We start from the raw sequence: 27,736 nt of genomic DNA on the forward strand, positions 1-27,736 counted from the left end.
AAACCGGCCCTCACAGAATGGCCTTGGGCAAGTGACATCGACTCTGTTCCCCTTTTGTGAAAAGTTGATGCAAGCTAAACATTAATTCACCAAGAGTATTTTACAATATTGTGTGCACAGAGAAATGGATTAAACTAGTGATCTGCAATATTCTACCATGTAGTGAGAATTTTACCACTCTTTCCTGTTAAGAATCATCATCATTCTTGGTAACAAACAGTTAAAAAAAAAAGGTTTAGAAAATTATTGCTGTATCTTGCTGATATGACTTAATGGTAGAAATAACTTGCCACAATTCCCAGCCTTATCTGTGTCAACACAAAGAAAATACCTGACACCAGAGTTCTTCAGGAAACAAGACAGGAAAGTTTCAGTTATTTATATGAAAGTTCAGCACTAGGAAAAAGCTAATCCAGCTAACTAAAATCTTTATTTGCAGAACCTGGAAATGCTATTAAGAGAGACTGACAAAGATCCCTAGATCATTTCTAGAAATGGCTCCAATAAAGTGAGAAACATTAAGATTTTTAACTCACCATTTTAATATTGCCAATAACTACATCAGGTTGAAACTGTACATGACAAATTGGAAGAGAGTCTCAATGTAATGGTTTCAGCAAATAAATGTACTGACTCGGGTTAATAACATCACTACAGTAAAAACAATGGCAAACAGGAACTTGGCACCACATTTACAAAGTAAAAGCATGCGGTTGATACATTTTTGAAATCTCCTATGAGAAAAGGCCCTGGTAAATGCAGAACGAATTGCACTGTCTACAAAACTCCCCACTGGTTTAAGACCAAACACACACACAAACAATTAAGTAGTTAAGTAGCTTTGTAGCAGCACTCTCTCCCCACCCCTGCAGTTTGTAATTTTACAACTCACCTTTCTACCTAGAAGCCGATTCAGGCGTTTCATGTAAGAAGATTTCTATCTGCTACATTAGTAGCACACTCAGTGATTTGGTAATCAGCATAAACCAGGCTAACCCCCTCCCCCAGCCATTAAGTCAGACAAGACTTATTATCCTGCTACAAGAAATCTCTCGGGGGTGGGAGCACCTTACAGTGTATGTAGCAGACTCATAACATTATACATTAGAAGAAGCCATTGCTTTAGCCATAAGAATCCTAAGGCCCTTTTAAGTAGTTGCAGTTACTGTATATCAAGTTCTGACCGTACCAAGTTTTAAAAACAAAAGGTTCCTGCTAAGAGGAATACTTTCTGCGTGATCTGGTCACAATCATGTGCATAGTTAAGTGTTTTTTGTTTGTTTTTAAAACAAGTCTGTTTGCAAATAAGGAAATAAAATTTAGTAAATATATAGTTTTGATGGAAAAACCTTAAAAACAGAGCAGCGATGGCTTATTAAAGAAAGAAAGCTACATATTGAAGGTCTAGGATCTCAACTTCGTAACAGCTGTACACGTTTGAGACTATGCAATCCATATGATGCCTGGATGATTTTTTTTAAAAAATCACACTTAACAGTAGTTCCATTTTTGGAATTTTAACTTCCGCATCCCATATCAATAAAAAGGTCCCTAGTACAGAAGATTGTGCTAAAGAATGCAAGGATTTTTGCATGCTGTTTTCATTCCCCGGTCCTGTTCATGCTTGCAGCTGTCCCACAAGGCAGCAAATAAACAGTCCAGTTCTTAAAACGCAACATCCTGAAATGGAAATAATTTATTTCATTAGCTGAATTTCATGTAATAGCCAGGCAGCTGTTTATGCAATGCTAAAGCTCCGAAGAGACTACGAAGTTCATAAACTTACATTTCACTGTTACGCTCTCTTTTTAGTAGAGTCCACATTCTTTCAGGTTGTTTTTAATTATAACATCTGTAACAGCATCAAAAACAAATTGCACATTCTTTGTGTCAGTGGCACAGGTGAAATGGGTGTAAATTTCCTTGGTGTCTTTTCTTCGGTTCAGGTCTTCAAACTGGCACTGAATGTATGCAGCTGCCTCTTCATATGTATTAGAACCTGGAGGGGAAAAACAACAACTTCTACTAAGTAACACCACTTTAACGACTTGCAATTGACTTTACAGGTCTTTAAAAGAAAAGTAACTGTTTCCAGTCATCACACTTTGCCATCATTTTAGGCTAAAGAAATGCAACTAGACCTAGGAAACTGTGTCTACATCTCTTAGATGAAGCAATCACAAAATAAGTACAGGTAGGTAGCCATGTTGGTCAGACGTAGTTGAAACAAAATAAAAAGTTCCCTCCAGTAGCACCTTAGAGACCAACTAAGTTTGTCATTGGTATGAGCTTTCATGTGCATGCACACGTCTTCAGGTATCTGGTGGCTGGGTTGGGAGACCTGATTGGCACATGTGGTCTGCAGACCTTCATGAGCTGGCTGGATCGTAGCCTGCCTGCAAAATGGCCAATCACAGGCAGGCCATTGTGCAGGACCACCCTGGGGGCGGGACCTCTTGCAACATGTGTGAATCAGGCCATCGTACAACCTGCCCAGGGGCTGCTGGTATAGATGGGATTGTAAATGGAAGAACCAAAATAACCTGATCCTGGGGAAATTTACTCAATCCAACTGAGTTAGCAGAGCCTGCTCTTCTTAGCAGAAGATTACAGCCTCCAATGTATATATGAAGCTGCTTATAGTGAGCAGACTATCTAATTTATCTAATCCAATAACATCTCCTTTGTCTGGTAACAGCTTTCCTTCAGATCAGTTTGGCTATCAGGTATCTCTTTAGCTACAAATGCCAGGGACTGGTCCTCAGACCTCATGCATGCAAAATATACACTCTGCAACTGAGGTATGAGCCCCTCCTATCTATGTTTTAAAGCTGTGTTTATGAAAAGTCATGCAAAAAAATAAATAAATGTGGTACTCGGGTGCCACAGAACTCTCATTGTTCTTGAAAACCTATTTATTTCCTGGCTTTTATAGTAAATTATCTTACACTGGTTTTTAAACTAGCTATTAGCTCCCCCACCCCTTGTTTTTAAAGCAATGATTTTTTTAAATTAAAAAGCTCTGATACTTTATAAAAACCAAGATGCTTAAGAACTACCAGTTTCAATTGCAATAGAACATAAACAGGTGTCATGAATGACAGTACATTGCACCTAAAGCTGTGGCTTGGGTTTTGACTGCTTATTTATTCCCTGTAAGTAGCATGATTCATATTTTAAGAGTGTTTGACTAAAAGGCCTATCCATATATCTCATGCAGTCTGATCATTTCTGATTGGTCGAGACTTCATCATTACAGCTAGAGGCAGAACCATGTGGTAACAGAAGCATAATAGTTGGCTACAAAGCCAAGACACAATTTTTGGAACCCTCTATGAAAGGCATGTCAAACCTGCGGCCCTCCAGATGTTTTGGCCTACAACTCCCATGATCCCTAGCTAGCAGGACCAGTGGTTGGGGAAGATGGGAATTGTAGTCCAAAACATCTGGAGGGCCGCAGGTTTGACATGCCTGCTCTATGAGGAAAATAGCAAACAGTCATGAAGCAGTAATTTGCAGCTGTTGAGACTATCATGACTTCCTTATTCATAGGAAGAAATTCTGTGGAAATAGGACACAACAAAGCAGTGAGGGAAGACTACAGTGCACTACAAGTTTTGAAAGTTTGGGCAACGGAACTCACAATGAAGGCCATAATAAATTGCTGGTGACAGGGCATCAGTTTCAGAACTAGGATTATAAATTTTAATGCTGAGAGAAACCACCACTTTCATATCACACATAGTGAAAGGACTCAATTTTGGGGGAAATGTCCAGGTGTCTCCTTCCATCAGAAAATTCAATCTTGGGCTTTAAGAGAGAACATGAAGTATTCAAGCCAGCATGACAATAAGTAAACAGAGCCAAGCTAATGCTAACATATCTGTTTTCATCCAGCAGGGACACTATCAGACAGGGATCTATATTTTTTTAAAGGTTGGATAGATGACGGGACAAAGAAAAATATTATGTACATATACTGAGGTCACAAATACACATTAAACAAAAAGCAACAAGCTGTTTTCATCCTATTTCCCACATTATTTTTTACCTTACCTGGGTATTCCGGGTAGCAAATTGTTAGTGGACTCCTCCTTATCTTTTCCTCAAACAGATCTTTCTTGTTTAAGAAAAGAATGATTGATGTGTCTGTGAACCACTTGTTGTTACAAATGCTGTCAAAGAGTTTCATACTCTCATGCATACGATTCTGGGAGGAGGAAAACATCTCGTTGAAAGATAATACCCCAGCAACTTTGCATAATCACTAAGGAAAACAAAGCTACTAGTGCAAATAATGTGATTTGGTCAAAGCTGATACTCAGATAAGAAAGTACTAGTAATCATTTGGGCAAATATCAGAATTCCTAAACTTTGGCAAAAATGGGTCACAAAAAGACTTTTCAGTTATCACAATTACATGATGTTTCACAAAAATTCATCCAGATGCTTTATTTCCTTCACAGCTAAGAACTACCGTAGTTTTCAGATTCAATGGTGGGGGGGCGGAAGCAAGGAAGATTTTATTGAACACAGCCTGCCAATTAGTGCTGCTGCCAGCGCTCACTGCAGGAAATTTGAGGAGACATACAAGAAATGTTTCCTTCTATGCCTTAGTCATTTTCAAAACACAAGTCATTTAAATTAAGTTGTCCTAAACAAACTACATAAAGCTTAAAGTCAATTTCCACCACAGTTTACGTAATGCAGCATGTAACTAACATTTAACTCTATGGCAACCTACCATTTCTTCGTCCTCAGCAAGAACAAGGTCATAATCACTGAGAGCTACGCAGAATATAATTGCTGTTACGCCTTCAAAGCAGTGGATCCATTTCTTACGTTCTGAACGCTGGCCACCAACGTCAAACATCCTGGCAGAAAGAGAAATTGCTTTTATTATTATGCTACATTATGCCATAAATTACAGTGCAGTGTACAGTGTTGTCAAAAGCACACCATAGGGTTGTTACAAAGCTGAAAGAGCCTATGCCACTAGCATAACCTATGCTGCTGTAACACTGTTTTACTGAAGAACTGAAACATGCTGATCTTTCCTAGCAAGAACTATCATAAGGAGGTTTCTAATAATCAAACAATCACTAAAAGCCAGATGAGTCATTGAGACTACTAGGCCAAGTACCTCTACAACTTGCCTGCTTGCATGAATGCAGAGCTCCCACAATACACTACCTTCCTCCTCCGCTTAGTATTACCTCCACTGGCAAACTCATGCTCTCAAAGTCAAAGCCCAAGAAGATAAGAGTATGTTCAGTTATGATAATTATGGATCTCCTAATAATTTGATCAGGTGAAATTGTCAGCTGTAGTCACCACATATCTTGGTTTCCTTACCACTTCGGGTTAATGAGTGGGAGTCAAGTTGGGAAATGAGAGAGAATGATTTTGACATGGGGTAGGATTCAGCAGTGTTATCAACCTTCTTTAGCAGAAACATGTTATTGCAGAGGCTGATAACATATGGTATAATTTAGTAATCTTGAGAAATATTTAAGTAGTGAACAGCCCAGGGAAAACATTATTTGTTTATACACTTTGAACAATATGCGTAACTCCAGATAATTTCCAGTGTTTATTGAGCCTAGTACTTCATTGGACTGTGCTATAAGAACAAGATTAGCATCTCTTGTTGGAGACTGAATGGGCATATGATCCAGGAAATCTAAGAGTCACATGAAATAACAGGATCATAATAGCAGCAATGTGCATTTTATCAAGTATTCAAGGTAAGTGGACTGGCAAGAGGGACCTGTCTACTTCTGTAAGGGCAAGGCAATATTTACCTTGAAGTATGAAAACTATCCTGCCTCTAACAGCAGTAACACTGGAGAAAGAACCAAAAAAACAGCAAAATCTCACTTTTGCAATGTGAATTCATATTCTCCAACAGTAGACTATAACAATTTACCCCATATTCAGCACAATAATTTCCTTTTGGAGTGAAAGGTGGCATAGAAAGGAGGAAATGCCACAGAGAAGCATAAGGACATCTCTCTTGACATATCACACAGGTGGGTAAGCTTGCTCAACACAGAACCTGAATGTTATGCTAGCATACGATGTTTATCACCTTCTGCTGCTTGGGAACAGCATTTTGTTTGGCGGCTGCTGAACAACAATGGCTGATTACACAACCTCCTGTGCAGAATGGTCAATGCACTTACGAAGTGGTTTACTGTGAGAAAGCTAACCAGCAGCAAACATTTACAAGCCATAACACCATAGTGCAAGGTGTTGCTAGTTTCTAGTTAAACTTCCCTTAAAGGGTAATATGGTCTTATTTTATGTTTAGCTGAATGGCACAACAAGCCAAACAGACACTCCATTACATTAAAACTGGCTAGCTTAAATGAGAAACCTACTTAAACAACATACATGCTGCTGTGTCCACATAGTGCATCAGGAATTCTTTAAGAATAGGTTAAACCCTCCCTTTCTGTGATTGAAGTTCTGCATCTAGCAGAATAGAATTTGATACAAGCACAGAAAGAAAGAAAGAAAGAAAGAAAGAAAGAAAGAAAGAAAGAAAGAAAGAAAGAAAGAATCTGCCTTCCACCCCTCCTATCAGCTTGTGTATGAGATTATTTAGTAGACAAAAATCCCACTGCAGGAATGGATACAGGAGTCCTATTTAGTCTTCTTTGTTCTTATGGCTGTGCTCTTGACAGACAGCTTTTGCGGCCTCACCTACATTGGGGTGGCCAGCCTCCAGATGTTGTTGGACTCCAACTTTCACCAGCCCAATAGTATGGACAATGGTCAAGGATTATAGTCCAACAGCTGGAGGACACTATGTTGGCTACCCTGACCTACATTCATACAGGCCTCCCAACTTGGTTAGGCCCTCTGGCAAAGGTGTAAATAGAGCAAGAAAGAAAATAATATGCTGCTTTAGAAAAAGTCTTTAAATACTCACACCCTTCTTTAACTGGTAGTTTAACAGTCAGAACGTGCTATCGAGCTGTGCCACAATTTACAGCATTTGTAACTAGATAATTATCATTACATCTGATCTTGGATACTACATAACCAAGCAATTTTGGGCAACTAATTCATATACTGCAAAGGTGAGAAGCCAAGGAGCTCCAAAAATGTTTTATTTAAGTTAATAATTTAAATAGAACTTAAAAACTGTATTAACAACAAGTCCAAGGTTCAATTTACTGGACCAGAGTGCAGAAAAGCAGGTTTGATCCACTAGTTATGTCACACTCATCTAATACAGCATATATATATTACAGAGTTTTTCTCATTCATCCTGTATATATGTGGGGCTCATTATTCCCACTTTACATATACAGAACACAAGCTCATCCATGATAATTTTCCAAAGGCCATTCTGTGATTTGATGTCCAGAACCAAACTTAACATGACATTCACCCAATCCTAACTTCCTTGGGTTTGTTTTTCGTTTTTGCTGTGCATTTATAAAATAAACACAAAAGTATTCTTAAACAATATTCCAATCAACTGGAGTGCAATTAAAAGACATGTGCAAGTGAGACTTGTCAGCAGAAATCCAAGCAAAGGTAGTAACTCATTTTGCCATTTATAAAATTCTTTATTAAAACATTATTACTAATATTATTATTATTATTACCTTCTATCAAGATAAAGCACAGTAACTAGGCTATGATGGAGCATATGATCAGAAATGAGCATTTATCTAATAGCACGGTGGCAGATAGAGGAATATTGGGTTTCAATGCATCCTTATGGCTGGCATGAAGGATAGGAGGCAACAGAGAAGAATTCATACTTAAAGGGATACTGCCTAGGTCAGGCCCATTCTGTTAAGGTGGATACATGTCCATGGAGCAGGGCTCCTTACACTTTCCTCCTTTAAACCGCAGGCAGAGTGTCTAACATTTCTCTGAGTTCTATGACCTCTGTAGCAAGGCCCCGACCCTACCACAAAACATGGTGGCATCTTGCAGCAGGAGGGATGTGAGCTCTTACCAGTCCCACTTATTCTGCATGGCACTATATTTTACAGAGACATGGGACTTGATGGAAGTTATAGTCAAAACAGAGCCAAGGGACTTTAAAGGCTGCATTTAAAGAGCATATGGGGATCCCTGTAGCGGCAATCAATAAAGATGGTGGCAAGCTAGATTGAGGTACATGGGTTGCAAGTCTCAAATCACTACGTATGTATTCCAGGGGGAAATACACATCCCCGGTCCTACATCAAGCTCTATAAATGGCAAGCATTTACACACCTGTGCATGCTTCCGGCCAATGTTTTGTTCTACTGACTGGTTAGTACTCTCTCTACACAGTTTTGCTGAAAAAGCCATGCACATTTCACAAAGCTATGTTAATTTCAGCTCCAACTGCAACACGGTAAAATAAACACGTGGCAAATTGGAACATCGGTATGGTGGGGCTTTCAACAAATAATGTAAAACAGTAGTCAGTATCCTTTTAGTATATATGCTCCTGTAAAGGAAGGGTTCAGTACCTGTGTCTGTGATCCCAACATAAAAGCAGCTGAAAAGAACAAAACAATGAAAATAAAAAAGTGAACTGATACCAAAAAATCTCCAGCAAGAACAGAATTGAAAGACAGAGATACTTTACACTGTGTGAAGCCAGAGCCAAATTAAGCCTGCACAACGTGCGCAGAAGTAAAAGTCGTAAATTTTACACCACAACCCAAACAACAGTGGAGTGATAGTAATATGTAAGTGGGACCCTACAACCCACAACGTAACTCACTTGAAGTACAAGTCCTTGAAAGTGAAGTGCGTTTCTACAATGCCTGTCGTTTTCACTCTGGTTCGTAGAACATCTTGCTGAGTTGGAATGTAACTTTGCTGGGATATTCTGTCCAAGTCATTAAGGTAGCTAAAGGGGAAAGAGAGACGGAGAAAGGAGATACATTTTTATCCACTCTCTTGGACTAAGACACAATTTTTATGAGCTACTCCTATATTATTATTATTCTATGCCTTATTCTCATCTAGAGAAAAATCAAAAATTCTTCTGCAATATTCTTCTTCTTCTTCTTCTTCTTCTTCTTCTTTTTCTCCTTCTCCTTCTCCTTCTCCTCCTCCTCCTCCTCCTCCAGGGTGTCATGACTGTCATATAGTTGTAGATTACTAGAAACCAGGTAAGCACTGGCTTTACTGGATGTAACTGTTGAAATTTATTCCATGTTAACAAAGTTACTGTACTTTGCAACCTCAATTGAAACTGGAGCCAATGGATATATTTTGGTTCTTTATGAGAGAACTACATTAAGAGCTGCCTTAAAATGTAGTTTTAAGATACAGGCTTAATGCTTTCCAAAACATCATTAGCAATGTTCACACTATAAATTCTTGAGTTTTACAACAATCAGTAAATATAATAGCTTGAGCCAAAGTAGTCCCTAATATGATGATGAGAATGTAAACTCCTTAAGGCAAGGTCCTGTCTTTTTTGCTTGTTATTCAATAAACCACATTTATATAAATAGTGCTTATTTGAAACATTAAAAAAGTTATAAGATATACATGTAGGAAATGCAATGCAGAAAGAATTGATAGTTACCTCTATATTGGCGGGCAAAGGGGAGAAATACAAGACACAAATTGAAGAGTATGTGCTACAGATTGGTAGGACTGCAAGCTTGAGGTATGTATCATTGCCTGAGTTGCTGTGATGAGAGAAACTTCATGGAGATCAGTAGGAAGGAGTTGAGTGTAAGGCAGCAGTTAAGAAAAGTGAGTGACGAGACTATGTCCCCAATTAAAATCTTAGCTCAGTCACTAACTTGCTGGTTAACTTCAGGCAAGCCGCTATCCCTCAACCTCACAGATCCCCACTCAGTAACAGGTCTACATTAAAAGGGTTGTTGCAAGGAGTGACGCCTATATACAGTACTTGAAATCTTAGGAAATTTCCTCTGTCAGTCTTCCCCAACATGGTGCCCTCCAGATATTTTGGACTAAAAAGTGTGCAGGCTCAGGGTGGAGAGTGGTGTAGTACAAAAGGTATGGAGGGCAGCACGTTAGGGAAGCTTGCACTATATTATTAGGTATTAATACAGTGGTACCTCTAGTTACGAACTTAATTCGTTCCGGAGGTCCGTTCTTAACCTTAAACTGTTCTTAACAAGAGGCGTGCTTTCGCTAATGGGGCCTCTTGCTGCGCCGCCAGCACACAATTTCCATTCTCATCCTGGGGCAAAGTTCTCAACTCAAAATAACTCTTCCAGGTTAGCGGAGTTTGTAACCTGAGGCGTTTGTAACTCGAAGTACCACCGTATTAGGTAATGCTCCTATTCCCCATTGTTTCTTTTTACAAGTATTTATGACTTTACTTACTTCTAAAGATGTGTAAAGAACCAACAGACTTTTAAACCACTGTCTTGAAAATCACAATGTGCTGGAACCAAGGATGAAATACAGTAGCTTGCCCTGAGCTTTATCAGTTAAACAAGATTTGAATCTGGGTTATCCACATCCATATCCCACACATTAGTAACTATATAGTATAGTACTCTGGCTCCAGCTTAGTTTTCTCCTGCAGCAGAAGGAAGGGCAGCCTTATTCTGCACTGCCACTTAACTGTTATTTTACAGCTGAACCTTTTAACGGAGAGCCCATTCTCATTTGGTTCTATAAAGTCTCACAAAGCAGTAACATGACTTAAAAGTAACTCAAAGAATATAATTACTGTCTTGAGATGCTATTCCTCTGCTAAAGCAGATTCCTGATTAGGGTTTGATGCTAACAAATTATCAAGGGAGGGCAAAGTTTATGATCTCAGCTTCTTGTAATAAAAATACTTCTGCTGGGAAACAAAGATCCTGCGACCTTCCATGCTATACTTAAACTACAGCTATCTGAAACAGTACTATAACTTTATTTCATTCATTTATGCCTCACTTTTCTGCCCACACTAGAAGGAAGAGCATGTTGTCCTGCTTTTAGATTAGGCAATGGAAAAGCAACCTGAAACTAAAACCAAAATGTGAGTGGATTAAATGAAAACTCCAAGCAACTGGCTGTAATGTAAAATGCTGCCAAAAGAATACAAGAGCTACTTCAAGTCCTGAAAACAGTTAAGAGCTTCATTTGAAAACAAGAAGCAGTGAATTATTTAAACAGATGATGTGCTCTCTTTCCATGCAGGTTAGTCATCTGTATACAGTATAGTCACGTTTCAACAGCAAGCTCTGAAGAAGTAAAGCTGGTTTAGACCTACCTTATCTGGTAGTACAAAGAGTTGGTTCGGCAAGTTATCAATCAGCAAGGAATTAGTGATTTTATTGCCCTCATTCTATGACATGCTGCATACATTGGTGTAAAAAAAATTCTTCATCTCAAAATAGATAATCCACAGGTTCTTAAGAATATCTTGGTTTAAATTACTGGAAAATGCAAATAAAACCATTGTTCTACAAAAAAAGGGTATAAATGGCTTCTTTTATTGTGACTTCAAGCTAAATGCAGTCGTACCTCTACTTACATATCCCTCTGGATACGGGAATCTTCGGGTTATGAACATGGCAAACCTGGAATTGTATACTTCCGGGTTTTGCCACGCATGCATGCGCAGAAGCGCTCTACGCGCCTTGCGCATGCTCAGAAGCGTACGTCTATTTACGTTATTTTCGAGGTGTGAACAGATTCCCAGAACGAATTAAGTTCATATCCGTAGGGTCCACTATACAGTAAAGGCAAAAAGTGTCTCCAGGAACTGTTGCAAACATCTATGCTCTGAGAATATTAAGAACTGTTCTGGAAAGAAATAATAGGTTCATGCAGTTCTGGAAAGAAATAATAGGTTCATGCAGTGTCCAAAGAACTGTTGCCACTCCTCAATTGTCCTCAGTGGCTAAGTTTAAACAAATGACAGGCTACAGTCTTTCCCAGTCCTAACCTGAAGATGCCCAGGACTGAACCTGGGACTTTCCGCATACAGAGTAGATGCTCTACCACCAAGCTACAGTCCTTCCCCAAGTTCAGACAAGACAAAATAAACACGGAGAATTGGGGGGGACATTTTTGTCAAAATGAAAAAGATTAGTACCACTGTTTTTGAGGAGATCTCAAGAATGCCATTAAACGCAGGTTGCCAAGCGTCCAGTATACCATAGGCAAGAAAAGTGAGTGGTGTTGGGAACTGATGGCTCCACCCTTTCCTGTGACCCACAGAACTCGCTTTGATCAATTAAGCATAATCGATGGAATCTTCAAAGCCAAGCCTTCATTAATTGTTCACTGTCCAGTTTGTCAGGCTTAAGGAATTCTCCTGAAATGCATTTTAACATCCTCACATCAAGTTTCCTCACAGCCGTTTGAGAAATACCACAGAAATTATTTGGAAGTATTAATCGTTCTTGCCATAATAACTCTGCAAAATAAACAACAGTTCTGACAAAACAAGTACAACACTTATGTGGGTGGTTAAAAGAGCATGAGTTTATCTGTGAAAGTGCTTAAAATCTATAAAAAGCTTCTTACTAGGATGCAGAATCATTAAGCTGATATTCCCTTGACCTGCTGAAGCATGCTTGGACCCCAGGATCTCTCCATAACCGCTTAATCACACCTGCCAGTTCAGGAGTCATGACTCCCTCCTCTGCACTTCCAGCTAGTACAAACAACTGACGGGCATCATCCTGCAGGAGAAGGCAAATTAAACACTGCTGTTATCATGTGCAGTATAATAACATATGCTTAACGACCAACATTAGGAGAAGTGTTTCAGTGCAAGTTTACAATGGTATGGTTGATTACCTACTCCCCACCAGCAGCAGACTGTTTCCTTCTCTGAAATGTTACTTCAAAACAACCAATTGCTAACTGCACAAACCATTATTTGATGTGCATCACAACCAGAATGCAAAGAATCAGCTATGCTGGTCAGAACTACCAAAAATGAAGGTATACCACAGTCTGATATGACAGTTGGGAAACAAGCTCATCCAATAAAGAGGTTTGGGACATCTTAAAGATTTATTTATTATTGGAGATATCCAGTGTTGCACAAACAGACCTGCTCATACAATTGGACTTCCTCTTCTTTTCCTCCCCCCTGGAGCCCTCTGTGCCCCACAACTCTCCAGAGCAGATCTGCAGTGGGAGACTACAAGAGGGAGAAGAGGAAGCCCCATTGCATGAGCGGAAGACTGTTCTACTAGTGAACAGACACAACTGGATGTTGCCCTATGGCATAAACTTCTGTGGACTACTTTAAATATTACTACTCAGCTATGAAACACATTGTGATAAGAATGGCAAGAGCCAAAGAAATAATAAAAGCTTATGCTTATGAATTAAAAAGTTTTAAAGCTGCAAAACTAGTAGCTGAGCGCTGTCTTAATCTGGGAAAAGAGCAATTTAAGCAAAACAAATATCTGCAAATACAAGAAATATAGCTTCAAATTAGGGAAAAGAAGTTGAAATTTTTGAAATAGATGCTCATCAACAGTGAATACCAAACTAGTTTTTAAAATCATGGATCATTAAAGTTTTAAAGCAAGTATGGGGAAGCTTCAGTTCCTGGGACTAAATAGTCCAATCAAATCATGTTCACCTTTCCCAAGTCTTATGTCATCTATGGTGTTAGGTGCAAGAAACTTCAAGCCATGACTAAAATGAGTAACTGGGAGCACACACTACAGTACATGTGGTTGGTTGTAAGCTGTTTTGGGTTGCCTTGAGCAAGATAAAGCAACTAAAAAATTGAAATAATAATAATAATAATAATCACCAGCTTGAATTTAAATGGGAAAAATGACTGATATACAGGAAGACGGACAGTTTCAGGCTGTGTTCTCCTACTTAATTATACAAAACAGTACTGATAGATTAATTAAAGAAGCACAGTGGCAGAAGCTACAAATTTGTTTAACATGTCTTGAGCTGTTTAAGAGACCACAAAAGAACATTCTCAGAGGTTGACAACACTTATTTATTTAAGGGATTTGTACCCCACCCTTCAATGTTTACATGTCCAGGAAAGCTTACATAGTAACATAAAAACCATTAAAAACAGTAATAGCTATAAAACAGCAGAGAGCAAACAAATCAACATTTTAACAGAGATTTCGAACTAGAACAGAATGCATCTAAAAGTTAGAGTCAATGCTTGGAGCTGAAAAGACAAAATAGACACCAGCACTCCTAACATAAAAAGACCTGCTTCCCAGTTATCATCCACCACCTAATAATCTGAAAGCAGAGGAGTCCAGAGAAAGCCCTCAAAGATCTTAATGCACTGTCAGGTTCTCATGGGAAAAGGTAGTCCTTCACATCTACTGGCAACATTACAATAACATCAAAACAACAAGAACACAGTTTACCAACTCCTCACATTTTTTGATCAAATGTATACACATAAACACAAGATGGTAGCGGTATCCACCACGTTTAATAGACAAGCACTTCATTATCATTACTACTAAATCAGTAGTAATTTTAAATCAATACAATACACTTACAGCTCTGGCAACTTCACCAAAGTCTATCTTTAGTCTTCCCATTGCTCTTATTATTGCAATGATGGATTGGATAGTATTGCTGTAGACAACCACTTTATACTGTCTGCATTCTTCCTCTGAATAGCCATCCTCATGAATGATTCTGAAAAAGAAAGAAATACTAACCAGTTGGTGCTTTGCCCAGAGTGGGGAAATCCCCATTCAGCCATTAGGCTAAGTAAGTACTGAGCCCGTCACTGTCAATCAGAGTAACCCACCTCACAGAGTTGTTATAATGATGAGAAGCAGGAAAGAGAACCATACACCCCCTCATTGAGAAAGGGCAGGACAAAACAGTAACAAATAAAATTTTATTCCTTACATCCACCTAAACATACTGGGTTGTAGTTTAACTACTGCCTCTTGTTTCCCCTGCAGTCCCTTTGTCCTCTCAAAAACTGTTCCCTGGGATTGGGAAATCATCTGGAATGAGGTGGGATGTGGAGTAGGGGCTGCAGCAGGAAGGATGAACCAGCAAAACTTGCAGAAGCAGAAGTACCATCTACTTGTGCAATAGGACATTATGGTAGCATACTTCACTAGCACCATGGGCAAAGCACCAAGACAGGATGATGACAGGACTCAATAGCTTTGTATTCTCACAGCCCCGCACCCAATAAGACATCTGCACAAACACAATGTGACAAGAAAAGGAGCAGCATACAAATTTTCAAGTCCCCAGATATCCCCTCACACTGCCTTCATGGCAGGGTGAAGTGGGGAATAACAGAGCTCTTTCAAACCCTGCAAAGATCCTCCATGTGCAGGCAATGTCTGCAGTATAATTGGATTAGGTACCAGTCTAAAAGATACGCCACTTTACTTACTTCATCTGTTTCACAATGGTGCTTTTACCAGATTCTCCAGCACCTATAAAACAAAAATAAGCAAACCTGTTTAATTTGATGTAGAAATTGAGAAAGCAGAATCTTGGTAATGAGTTCAAAATTTAACTATTTTTCTATATCAACCACCATCAGGGCTGGCTCTAGGGGTAGGCTGGGTGGTGCCAGGGGGGCACCGCGCGGCAAAGCCGCGCGGAATCCATGCTGCACACTGCGCCCGCCCACCAGGGCGGGCGCACCGGAGCAATCTCCGCACCACGGCGCCCCCGAAATTCTTGAGACAGCCCTGACCACCATCTGTTCCAGAAGCATCCATGCACCAGTACACTACATACAATTTAATTCCCATGCCTCTTAGCAACAGCTGCAAGTAATCTTTGGCAGTTTAAGCCTCAATGGAAGTCAGGATTTACAAAATGAACATCTGCATTCTTTATACAAATAACTGGGATACCTACATATGTATACAGAATTACCCATCACCTACTTATAAATGTTTCTCATACAGTACTTCCTGCAGCAAAACACTACTGATCTCTCAAGGACTGTCAGATACATAAAGACCAAATAATTATGTGTATAAAACACTGAAGCACACACTTCCTTTTGTGTGTACATGTGACAACACAGTTGTATGCCTAAAGCCCGCAGCAACATATACTGAAGTTTTGAGTTTCTAAATTAATTCCCTAATTTTTGCATGGTTAGTACTGAACTATGAAACACGAATCCCCCAAAGGATGACCCTTTCAAAGAAGGGTCATAAATCATTAGCAGAGCAACTGCTTCACATGCAGAAGGTCCTAAGTTCAATTCTACATCTCCAGGTAGGACTGGGGGAGAGACCCTTATCACAAATCCTAGAGAACTGCTTCCATACGATGTAGATAATACTGAGTAGGATACCGTGTTTCCCCTTTTTTAAGACACCGTCTTATAACTTTTTTTCGTTAAAAAAACACAGGGTGGCTTATTTTTGGTGGGGTGTCTTATGGTCTCCTCGGCTGGGCCAGGCCGCTGGCTCGGGGTGCTGCTGTGTGCTACGCGCAGCGCTGCTGAGCTCTGTCCTACCTGACAAGGTTGTTGTATGTATTAGAACAATACAATGTATGCACAAAGATTTCAGTGCTCTGAGGTGCTATTGAGCTTGGACTCTCCTACATGGGAGGTTTTAAAACCCAGGTTTGGATGGCCAAGGCTTCTCCAGCTGTGACTGCCATCTGATGGGGATTATTTTAGCTGTGATTTCTGCATAATTGCAGGGGGTTTGACTGGATGGCCCTTGGGGGACCCCTTCCAGCTGTACAGTACTATATTCTCAGGTCTTCAGGTTCACAGGTCTTCTCCATCGGTGATGGGAAAACCTGTGTCCCTCCAGATGATCATAGAATCGAAGAGTTGGAAGGGACCCCAAGGATCATCTAGTCCAACCCTCTGCAATGAAGAATCATCAGCACCATGCTCTAACCAATGGAGCAAATATAGATATAAATAGGGTTGCCATGTGTCACATTTTTTCGAGGACACGTCCTCTTTATCACAGGCAGAGTCGTCATAGCGATCCATAATTAAAAGCAGGAGTTTCCAAATACGTCCTCTTTTTTGCTTTTGCAAAATATGGCAACCCTATTAAATAATGAAATAGAAAGCCCCCATCTTCCCACAGCGTCCCCCTCCGATCACCCTTTAAAGGCATTTTCTCCGCTGCGCCCCTTTTAAGACAGGCCAGACGGCAGAAGAAAGGGGCGAGGGCTCTGCTGGGTGCTCCGAGCGCTCTGCGCGCTCCAGCAGCTGGTTCTGGGCAGCGGGACGGCAAGCCTCCTTGGCCGGGTAGAGGCGAGGCCGCTGGCTCCGGCGCTGCCGGGTGCTCTGAGCTGCTGAGCGCTCTGCGCGCTCCAGCAGCTGGATCCTGGCGGCCGGCCAGCCGGCTGCTGGCTCCGGCGCTCCGCCCGGTGCTGCTGGGCACTCTAAGCGCGCGGCGGTGGCACTGCGGAGCGCTCCGCTCTGCAGCAGCCGTTCCGGGCGGCGGGGCGGCAGGTCTCCTCGGCCGGGCGGAGGCGAGGCCGCTGGCTCCGGCGCTCCGCCCGGTGCTGCTGGGCGCTCTGAGCGCTCGGCGGCGGCGCTGCGGAGCGCTCCGCTCTGCAGCAACCGTTCCAGGCGGCAGGGCAGCAGGTCTCCACGGCCAGGTGGAGGCGAAGCCGCTGGCTCCGGCGCTCCACCCGGGGCTGCTGGGCACTCTGAGCGCTCTGCGGCGGCGCTGCGGAGCGCTCCGCTCTGCAGCAGCCGTTCCGGACGGCGGGGCAGCAGGTCTCCTCGGCCGGGCGGAGGCGAGGCTGCTGGCTCCAGCGCTCCGCCCGGTGCTGCTGGGCGCTCTGAGCGCTCGGCGCTGCGGAGCGCTCCGCTCTGCAGCAGTCGGTTCCGGGCGGTGGGGCGGCAGATCTCCTCGGCCGGGCGCTCCGCGAGCTCACCACTACAACAGCAGCCGCTTCCCAGGCCCCGCTGGCTGGCTGGGTCCCGCTGGCTGGCTGGGGCGCTCGGCGGTCTCGCTTTTAAAATCCAAAATCTAGTCACTTAAATAGGAACTCAGTCTAATTCAGCGACATCTTACTCCCAGTAGTGGCCATAAGGAGGGTGTTAGTTTTCATACAAGGCATGGAGGTATGTCTTATTTTCGGGGTATGTCTTATCTTTTGCAAATGCTTAAAAATGCTGCCATGGCTTACTTAATGACTACGTCTTAAAAAAGGGGAAACACGGTAGCTCAATAGTCTGGCTTAGTATAAGGCAGCTTCTTATTTGTTTATAAATTGAATGTTGCTACTTGTTTACATACTTCAAAATCCCTTGGCTATAACCCTAGCAATTACTTTTCCCCAAAGACGAGAAGGTTGTCTCTAAAGTGTATTGTGCCAACCAAATAAAAGTCTCGGGATGGGAAGAGAAGCTTGCATGTATTTCATCAGCAGCTGCTTTTGCTTCTTAGAGCCAACTCTCAATTGCTATGCCTCTGAGCCACTCCTAATCATGTGGAAATAATATACTGTTTAAAATATTAACTCCCTTTCAGGTGGCAGATCACATACCAAGCTGCTTTTAAGTTCTGCTACAAGAAGAACAGGATTTTCTTTACACTGGGGTTGTGCTGCCAAATGAAGTCAGAACGGAATAGTAGGGAAGGATACTGTAAGCATAGTGTCCAAATTTTCATGATCCAGGTCTTAAGTCCACAATTACTGGTGAACTGGGTAGCATGAAGTATACAGAAAAAAACTACAATAGATTCAGGAGTGCATTTCACATTAATTTCTTATTTTTAAAAAGCAGCCTTCTATTGTCAAAGCAAGCAAAAATATTCTACTCGTGACTTAACTAGATGGAATTGGATTCCAAAGATACACTGACACCCAAACTGAACAAAAGCAAGTGCTTTGTTTAGATTAGGTTTGTGAAACCCTTGGCCCTCCAGATGTTGTTGAACTACAACTCCCATCATCCTTGGCCACTGACCATGCTTAGTGGGACTGATGGGATTATAGTTCAGCAACACACAGAGAGCCAAAGCTTTTCCACAACTGGTTTAGATATTTTAAAAAACTAAACAGATGAGATATTTTACAGGAAGATGAATTTGCAGCATTGTTTATGAAAAAGTTTAGTATAGATTGCTCCTCAATTTAAAAACCTGACGAAGAAGAGCTCAAATATATTTCAGACTCTGAAGCAATAGCCTCAAGATATGAATGACCCAGCATTAGATTTTTTTTTTTATGTGTACAGGTCTATGTAAGATTTCTTACATTTCCAGGAACCTGGAATATTTCTTAGCTCTGTTCCACTTCTCTTAGGCCTGAAATATTTATTACAACTGTGTAGGAAAAGACCCCAGCTATCATTACTTTCCTGCAAAACAAAGTCAGGAGGGAGATGACTGCAAACATGGATCAGGGACCCAGACAGGGGAAGACAGAGAGTGGGGCTTTGCAAGAGAATGCCAGCAGAGAGTTGAAAGTTTAAACACACACACACACCGGCAGCTGCTTCTTCACTGCAGTCACTCCTTCGGAAGTGACTTTGCAGAGAAGATACAGCAGTTGGGGTTTTATTATGCAAGGTGGCTTCATCGTGAGTAGTTATGGCATTTTCCCTTAAGTTCCACCTCAAAACAGAAGGAATTAAATTACAAACAGTCAACTTGTTCTAAAGAGGAAAAAGCTTTAGTTAATAGAAATAGTAAATAGATGAGGTTCATGTTGCTACATTAGACAGAGGATTTACCTAGCCAGGTTCCCCTTCGTTTAAGAAAGCTTAGTTGCAGTGAAAGATGATATTACTACTCAAGGCCACAGCACAAAATTAGAAGGTACATTTTGAGTATACTACTTGTATGCACAATGACTATAATATGCATGCTTTTTTATCATTTGTGTAGATCGTGGGGATTATGCCATGGCAGGAAAAAAATCAGGTGAAAATGTCCCCTAGCTCTCCATGGTGTGTGCCTGCAGTCAAAAAATGCCATCCATTCCTCACACGTCACAGGGCTCCACACTGTATATTCATTAATTTTACAAAATGTGAAGTAGCCTGAAAATTCACAGAATTATTCCATTTACGTTCAATTATTCCCACTGAAGTGAAGGAGACAGAACCTATTTACTATACTGTGGTTCAACTGGTTTGTGAACTACATGTTATACTGAACCAGACAAATACCAGTAATATACATTATTTGAGGAGGCAGATCAATGCAACTTCTGTAAATGTAGCTATTTACGGCAATAGGAAAATCACGCAGGAACTACAGTGGAACCTCGGTTTACGAACACCTCGGTTTACGAATTTTCGGTTTACGAACAATCCTAACCCGGAAGTTAGTAAACCGAGGTGCCCGAGGCCTACTGAGCATCCAATGCCTTCGGGGAGGCAGGGCCTTCGCTCCGATGCCTCCTGGAGGCCCGGAGCGAAGGCCCAGCCTCCCCGAAGGCATCGGAGCAAAGGTCAAACCTCCCCAAAGACACTGGAGCATCCGATACCTTTGGGGAGGCCGGGCCTTCGTTCCGATGCCTCCCAGAGGCCGGGGAGCGCTTCCGCGACTGGGCTGCAGCCACGGAAGCACTCCACGGCCTTCATGAAGGCATCGGAGCGAAGGCCTGCCCTCCGGAAGGCATTGGAGCCAGGACTTCGTTCTGATGCCTCCCAGAGGCTGGGGAGCGTTTCCGCGACTGGGCTGCAGCCACAGAAGCGCTCCCCGGCCTCCATGAAGGAATCGGAGCCGGGCCTTCTATCCAATGCCTCACAGAGGCCGGGAAGCACTTCCGCGACTGGGCTGCAGCCACGGAAGCGCTCCCCGGCCTTCGTAAAGGCATTGGAGTGAAGGCCCAGCCTCCGGAAGGCATTGGAGTCGGGACTTCGTTCCGATGCCTCCCACAGGCCGGGGAGCACTTCCGTGACTGGGGTACAGCCACGGAAGCCCTCCCCGGCCTCCACAAATGCATTGGAGCGAAGGCCCGGAGAAAGAGGACGGGCCCGGAGGAGCCGGCCCGGACTGGGCTGCCCGCGCTGCGTTGCCGCCACCGCTGCTTTCTCCCGCCACCACATGAGCACCCCTCGCCTCACTCAGCTCTGAGTAGACAATAAAATTTGTGTTAAATTGCTGCTTTAGGGGATGTTTTTCATCGTCTAGAACGGCTTAATCCACTTTCCATTACTTTCAATGGGAAAGTTTGCTTCGGTTTATGAACGCTTCAGTTTATGAACAGACTTCCGGAACCAATTGTGTTCATAAACCGAGGTACCACTGTATACGTCAGCAAAATGGAGTGGCCCTTCATTAAAGTGTTTTTCCTAGAGGCAAAACAATAATGGAACAATAGAAGTGTTGTTTGGAGCAGAAAGATGTGGGGAGGATAAAGGAGGTGTAATAAGCAGCATTCTCTCAGTTGTACAGATTCCATTTATCCTTGAAATCTTTTGCAGTTATCCTTAGTAACTGGCCTGTTACTAAGGATCAAATGCCAAAGGACTGAAAATATGTCTACAATGCTGCCTCCTCAACTAAGTATTATGTATTTCAGAAGCTTGAAAGACATCTATTAGTTGCTGACTGTTGGTAAAATGCCAAATAATTTCTTCACACTTTGGTTGAAAGTGAATTTTGTACTTGCCTAATTGTGCTTATTGTGAGACAGACTAGTATTGTTTGTGGAAAAGTATGTGACCTTTGTATGACCAGAGAGAAATAAAGAGACATTATGATCACACAATTCAACAGTTTACGTAACTGCTTCCAGAATACCCCCCCCCCCAAAAAAAGTAAATCTCACCAAGGACGTACAGAACACTTTACTACTCCATCTGAGGAGCTCTGTTTGAAGATCACCAACACACAAATACAACAGGTATCAGGCATTGTGAACAGCAGCATAAAGAAAAAACCTTCCTAAAAGAATACAGTATCATTTTGAACTGGAGTCTGGTCAATGTTACAGTATTGCATAGTGAAATAAATCCGGATGAAGATGGTGCAAGAGGGCCTTTCTCAAAGAAGCCTACATGACTGGGTGCAAAACGGTCAGGATATTGAAATGATACACACACAAAAATATTTACTATTATCCAGAAATGTATGAAATGAATGAAGGATTGGCCTACATCAAAGTCATGGTTTGACAAACCATGGGTTAACCACAAGTTGTCCCACAGACAAAGAAACCATGACTTGTTTCTCCAAAGTTTAGTTTGTTTTCCAGCTGCTCTTGCCTCATGCCTTTGACCACCCCACCAACAGACACTTACCAAACAAACCACACTAAAGGAAGGGTGCTTGGTTAGTATGCAATGCAAAGCTGAAGTTAGAACATGTCAACAAATCATGGCTTCATAGTGTGACTGGTTGGCAGTTAACAAACCATAGTTAAGCTGTTGGGCATTGGTTTAATGGCCAATGGTTTAGTATTATGTGTGAATCAGTCCTATATGACTAACTGTGGAATGCGAGGGATATTTCATTATGTAAACATAAGTCATTTTATATTCACTGATTTCAAAGACATGGAGCCTCTGATCCTGGAAGCATCTTATAGCTATCATTGCTAGTAGCCATTGATAGGCTTATGCTCCATGAATTTGTGTATATTCCTTTTAAATCCATCATGTTTATTAAACAAAATGAATATTCTGCAAATCATAAACCATCTGTGGAATGACACTAATTAATGTACCCATGAACCTTTGGTTGTATTGTTTTGGTAATACAAGGAAATGAATTTGCACACATGTGCATGCACACTTACCCCACCAAGTTCAGTAATAAACTTATAAGTAGATTGATCAAGACTAGCTCCTTCAATTAAGACTATGCCATACTGCCAAGTGGAATTTTAGTTTTAAAATAGTATTGAATCAAAGTCATTCAACCCAATCAATGCAGGAGTGCTCCATAAACAAAGTGGTTTAGTTTAAACCTCAATTACAGATACTAGGAATTCTATATTTTCATTTTAATACATTGCAAGGCAGTCACACCTTTCCCTTCAGCATTTCTTTTTAAAATACTGCTTACATGCACAGTTACATGCAAGCTCTGTACAGCATAAAAACATGAAAGCATTTTGGGTCCTATGAACCAGTTTGTGAACTTACATTCTTTAGCCTGCAATTCTATACGAAACTACCTGTGAGTAAGCCCTATTGAACTCAGAAGAGTTCACGTCTGAGTAGAAATGTACTGTATAGCACTGATCTATCAGACAAACAAGCATAAACAAGAAAACTTGGGAAGAAGATTGGTGTAACTAAACTTTGGGAAAGTGCTGCCAAATTCCATGCTGCCAAAAAGGAAAGAAAAAAACAAATGCAGAAAAAGAAAGGACAATAATTCTTCTAAGGCACAATGGTAATAAAATTGCCCCCCAAAGGGGATTTAAATCATGATTCTCCTGATTGAAAATACAGGTTCAGACCTCTTAATATTCATAGTATTTCAGTTATGTGTGTGTTCATCATGCTGACTTCCTTATCATAGTTTGTTGGGGTGAAGCAATCCATGAGCAGAGGTTCAGTATAATGCTAAGCCGGACGCTCCATGGTTTCTTTCTCCACTAGAAAAAAGGACAGAGCAAAGCAGGCCTGCATGCAGCTGGGCACAGGATAGTTTACTAAACCATTAAATTAATGGCTTAACTTTACATGCTGACATGGCCACTGTGTGACATAGTTCTTCTAATTGAAATTCAGGCATGGACGACCTGTGGTCCTCCAGAAGATGTTGGACTGTTGGTCATGCTGGCTGGGGCTGAAGGGAGTTGTACTCCAACAACATCTGTAAGGCCACAAATTTCTGATCCCTGCTTTAGTAGTTTTTGAATAATTTTATTGTGCCCCCATCTTTCTCATTAAGCCAGTGTTCATGGGAAAGATTTCATAACTGTAATAATTTAAATTCTTTTTCTAGTTTTTGCCAGTTCTAAAGCTGCCTTTTTGAAATGGGATGGGTTACAGCAGTGCACAGCATTAATTGTAGTTGCAGCTGATTTTTTAAAAATACCTTTCCTAATGCAGAATTTTGCATTTTCATTGCCACTGCAATTGACTTTGATCACAATGGCCTGATTCACATGCAGTGCTAAGCCAAACTCCCCCCTTGCCATTTTGCTGCTGCACTAAGCTAAGCCATGGTTTACTTAGTATGCCATCTGAACCTAGGTTTCTGCTTTAATTACCTACGCATAAACTATATGCTGTAATCAATTGCAGCACAGCAGGAAAATGACAGGGGAGGAGCAAAGCAGCTACGTTCTTGTTTCCAGGAGCCCTTAAGTTTGTTCTAAGCTAAATTAGTGTTATGTGCAAATGAGGACAATACCTAGAATCATAGAATTGGAAGAGACCACAAGGGTCATCTAGTCCAACCCCCTGCCAAGCAGGAAACACCATCAAAGCATTCTTGACATATGCCTGTCAAGCCTCTGCTTAAAGAACTCCAAAGAAGGAGACTCCACCACACTCCTTGGTAGCAAATTCCACTGCCGAACAGCTCTTACTGTCAGGAAGTTCTTCCTAATGTGGTGGAAGAAGGTGGAATCTTCTTTCTTGTAGTTTGAATCCATTGCTCCGTGTCCGCTTCTCTGGAGCAGCAGAAAACAACCTTTCTCCCTCCTCTATATGACATCCTTTCATATATTTGAACATGGCTATCATATCACCCCTTAACCTTCTCTTCTCCAGGCTAAACATACCCAGCTCCCTAAGCCGTTCCACCTCTTTCTACCTCAGTCTAATTAAGGGTTTCTCTCACTGACCCACCCCAGCATGCATGACTTTGCAGTCGAATAAATGATATTTTTTTAATTGATGCAACATTGTCAGTACAGACTAGGACCTTAAACTATAAAAGTGCATTAAACAATAACATTTTTAAGAGCAAAGACAACAGAACACACAATAAAATGTGGTAATAAATAAAGCATAGTTGTCCAACCAACAAATCTGGATAAACTCTTTAGAAACACTTCATGGATTGGTTAGGATTGTACTGTTCTATACCATACCATCTGCCATTATCTGTAAACATGGCCGTTTATCCCAGACATCATGGTTGTTTGTAAGCTAAACACCTACTCCTAGGTAAACACCCCCCCCCAACAGGTTTATATTCTCTAAATTAAGAAAACTTATTCTCTGCTTTCTGCTTTGTTGTCCTCCAGTCATTCACTATCTGACCCTATGAGCATGAAGTTTCTTTAGAAAACATTGATAAGGAACTTCATCACCAAGTTTTTGAAAACTTTGTTTGGAAGCTACCTCTAATTATAAAATGCATATTTTTAATTTCTTGTTTATCACACCTGCTGTGATTTCTATTTTAGGTTTTTGAAAATCTAAGATTTTGTACTTTAAGAACTGGGTCATTTGTTACTTTTTCTTGATTGCTTTATCTTAAAAGCCTGAAATTAAATAAATTAATGGCTACATTCATTAATTTAATGAAATAAAGAACTGAAGTGAATGACATCTGGCCTCAGTGACTTAAAACTGACAAATGAAAAGGCGATGCAATTTCAAATTCTGCCACTTGTTATCTAACATAGGTCTTCAGATGCACTGCCAACAAGAAAAAGTTCAGGAGAAAAACTTATGGCCTAGAAAAAGACCAGGAACATCGCGTACAGTGGACGCTCATGTTGCATGTTCACAACCCACAGCGTTCACAACCCGCATCTGCGCACGCGCGGGTTGTGATTCAGCGCTTCTGCGCATGCGCCGAACCCAGAAGTAACCCGTTCCGGTACTTCCGGGTTCAGCATGGAGCACAACCTGAAAGGACGAAACCCGCAGCAGACGTAACATGAGGTATGACTGTACACTTGTCCGATGCCACTAAGAGAAGACAGATAATCCTTGTGCTCTTTTGCTAGAGAGAAACCATTCCACTGTCCCCTATACAAACAAGACAAACAGCATGAGGCTAACCCTCTTTCTCACATTCATGGCAAAGGGGCAAGCTGTCCAAGGTATCAGGGGCCTCTTCCTCCAAGCTTCCTCCAAGAGAAGCAGCAAAAGGAGCAGGCAGGCACTTGGCATCAGATGCTGCCTACATACTAGTTCTAAGGATCTGTTTCTCTCTCTTTCATTTCATTTTTTGAGAGGTACTTCTGCAAATGTAAAAACCTGGAGGAGGGCCTGAAAAGGGATATTTAAAACACAAATGCAGAACAAACGGAACAAATAGCAAGGAGTTTTTTTGTGTGTGGTGTGAAAGGTATTTTCTCCTTCCTCAAGGTCTACTGCAAGTGGGTGAGTGCGGGGCAACTGTACAACTATTCAAAACCATCATCCTTCAAAGTTCCTTAAACCTGATCGTAAGGTTTCTATTTAAAAATAATAATTGGGGAAGGCCTAGGATCTTCTCCTACGAAGTTTAGTCGCGACTGACTTCCTGGGATTCTGGCCTTAAGCCTGCAGGACTTTTACTTTTACTACTTAGGGCCTTAAAAAATAAAACATACGAAAGCCCTTTGAGTCAGAAAGCGGCAGCTGGACCAAGAGGACCTCTTGGGCTGGGCACCCTCGCTCCCTAGTAAGCTGCGGGACGTGCCCGGGAGCCACGGGAGGGCCAGCCCGGGCCACCAACGGGGAGCGCCCGGTTAAGAGAGAACCGGCGCGGGGATAAACCCCCCACCTCGGCCTCTCCTCACGGGCTGTCCCGTCCCGCTGCCCCCGCCTCTGCCCCTCGCCCCACCCCGGGGCCGCCGGCGGAGCAGGCCCTGGCCGCACCCTCCTCGCCCGCTTCTCCTTACCGAGCAGAAGCAGCTTCACCTCCTTGGACGCCTTCTCGCCGTCTTCGCGCAGGTTGCGGTCTATCATGCGGCTCCGCTCGGCCGCCGCCTTGTCCTCGGCGCTCAGCGTACAGCCCATGGCGGCGGCGACAGGACGGGAGAGGCGGGCGGTACCTCTCGCTCTCCTCAACGGCCGCGGACTCGGGAGGAGAACGAGCTGGGCGGAGGAGGGGGGGAGAGAGAGAAACACCGGAAACCCGTCCAGCTTCCGCCTCTCCACGGGCAACTGACGAGCGCTTGAAAGGCACCCTGGGAAATGTAGTCAAAGGACGCGTCCTCATCTCCCACTAAGGGGCGCGCGGCCGGGGAGACTAACTAAGGCCCCCATCATACATACCGGTAGCTGTCAACCCTCCCTTTTTTGCGGGAAACCCCCTTATTCCAAGCCACAGCTATCAGCCTCCCCTTTTTTTGCTGGAAATTCCCTTATTCCAGCGCCGTTTCCCGCTGCTGTCCTGGATTGTTAGATACAGCGTAGACTGTCCCCGGGACAGGTGAGGCTGCTGCTGATCCCTTATTTTCAAATCCGAAAGTGGACAGCTATGCCATCATATATCGAAAGGAGTATTGTATTATGCCGCTCCAACTCCTCAAAAGATTCCATCAACGGTGTCTCCGAAAAATTTTACACATCACTTGGGAAGACAGGCGAACTAATATCAGTGTACTGGATGAAACAAAGATCACCAGTGTTGAAGCAGTGATTCTTCAACATCAACTTCGTTGGACTGGTCATGTTGTGCAGATGCCTGATGATCGTCTTCCAAAGCAACTACTCTATTCCGAACTTAAAAATGGAAAATGTAATGTCTCAAGGCAAATCTAAAAAAAATGTAGTATAAACACTGACAACTGGGAAACACTGGCCTGCGAGCGCTCCAATTGGAGAACAGCCTTTACCAAAGGTGTTATGGGCTTTGAAGACACTCAAACTCGGGACACAAGGGAGAAACGTGCTAAGAGGAAGGCATGCTTGGTAAATCCACACCGTGATCAACTCCCTCCCGGAAACCAATGTCCCCACTGTGGAAGGACGTGTGGATCCAAAATTGGC

The 27,736-nt window shown here is 42.1% G+C and overlaps 1 protein-coding gene across 1 annotated transcript; it reads right to left on the bottom strand.

The window, feature by feature from the left end:
• Positions 1 to 518: 518 nt before the first annotated feature.
• Positions 519 to 26,825, bottom strand: GNAI3 (G protein subunit alpha i3). Its single transcript, XM_035122452.3, has 9 exons — positions 26,644 to 26,825; positions 15,329 to 15,371; positions 14,463 to 14,604; positions 12,481 to 12,638; positions 8,744 to 8,872; positions 4,745 to 4,874; positions 4,057 to 4,210; positions 1,787 to 1,999; positions 519 to 1,680 (listed from the first exon to the last, which is right to left on the bottom strand). The coding sequence occupies exons 1-8, from the start codon at positions 26,759 to 26,761 to the stop codon at positions 1,809 to 1,811; spliced, it is 1,065 nt and encodes a 354-aa protein (XP_034978343.1). The 5' UTR covers positions 26,762 to 26,825; the 3' UTR covers positions 519 to 1,680; positions 1,787 to 1,808.
• Between the last annotated feature and the right edge of the window lie 911 nt (positions 26,826 to 27,736).

The sequence above is a fragment of the Zootoca vivipara genome, chromosome 7 (genome assembly GCF_965207765.1).
Source record: "Zootoca vivipara chromosome 7, rZooViv2.hap1.1, whole genome shotgun sequence".
Taxonomy (NCBI): Eukaryota; Metazoa; Chordata; class Lepidosauria; order Squamata; family Lacertidae; genus Zootoca; species Zootoca vivipara.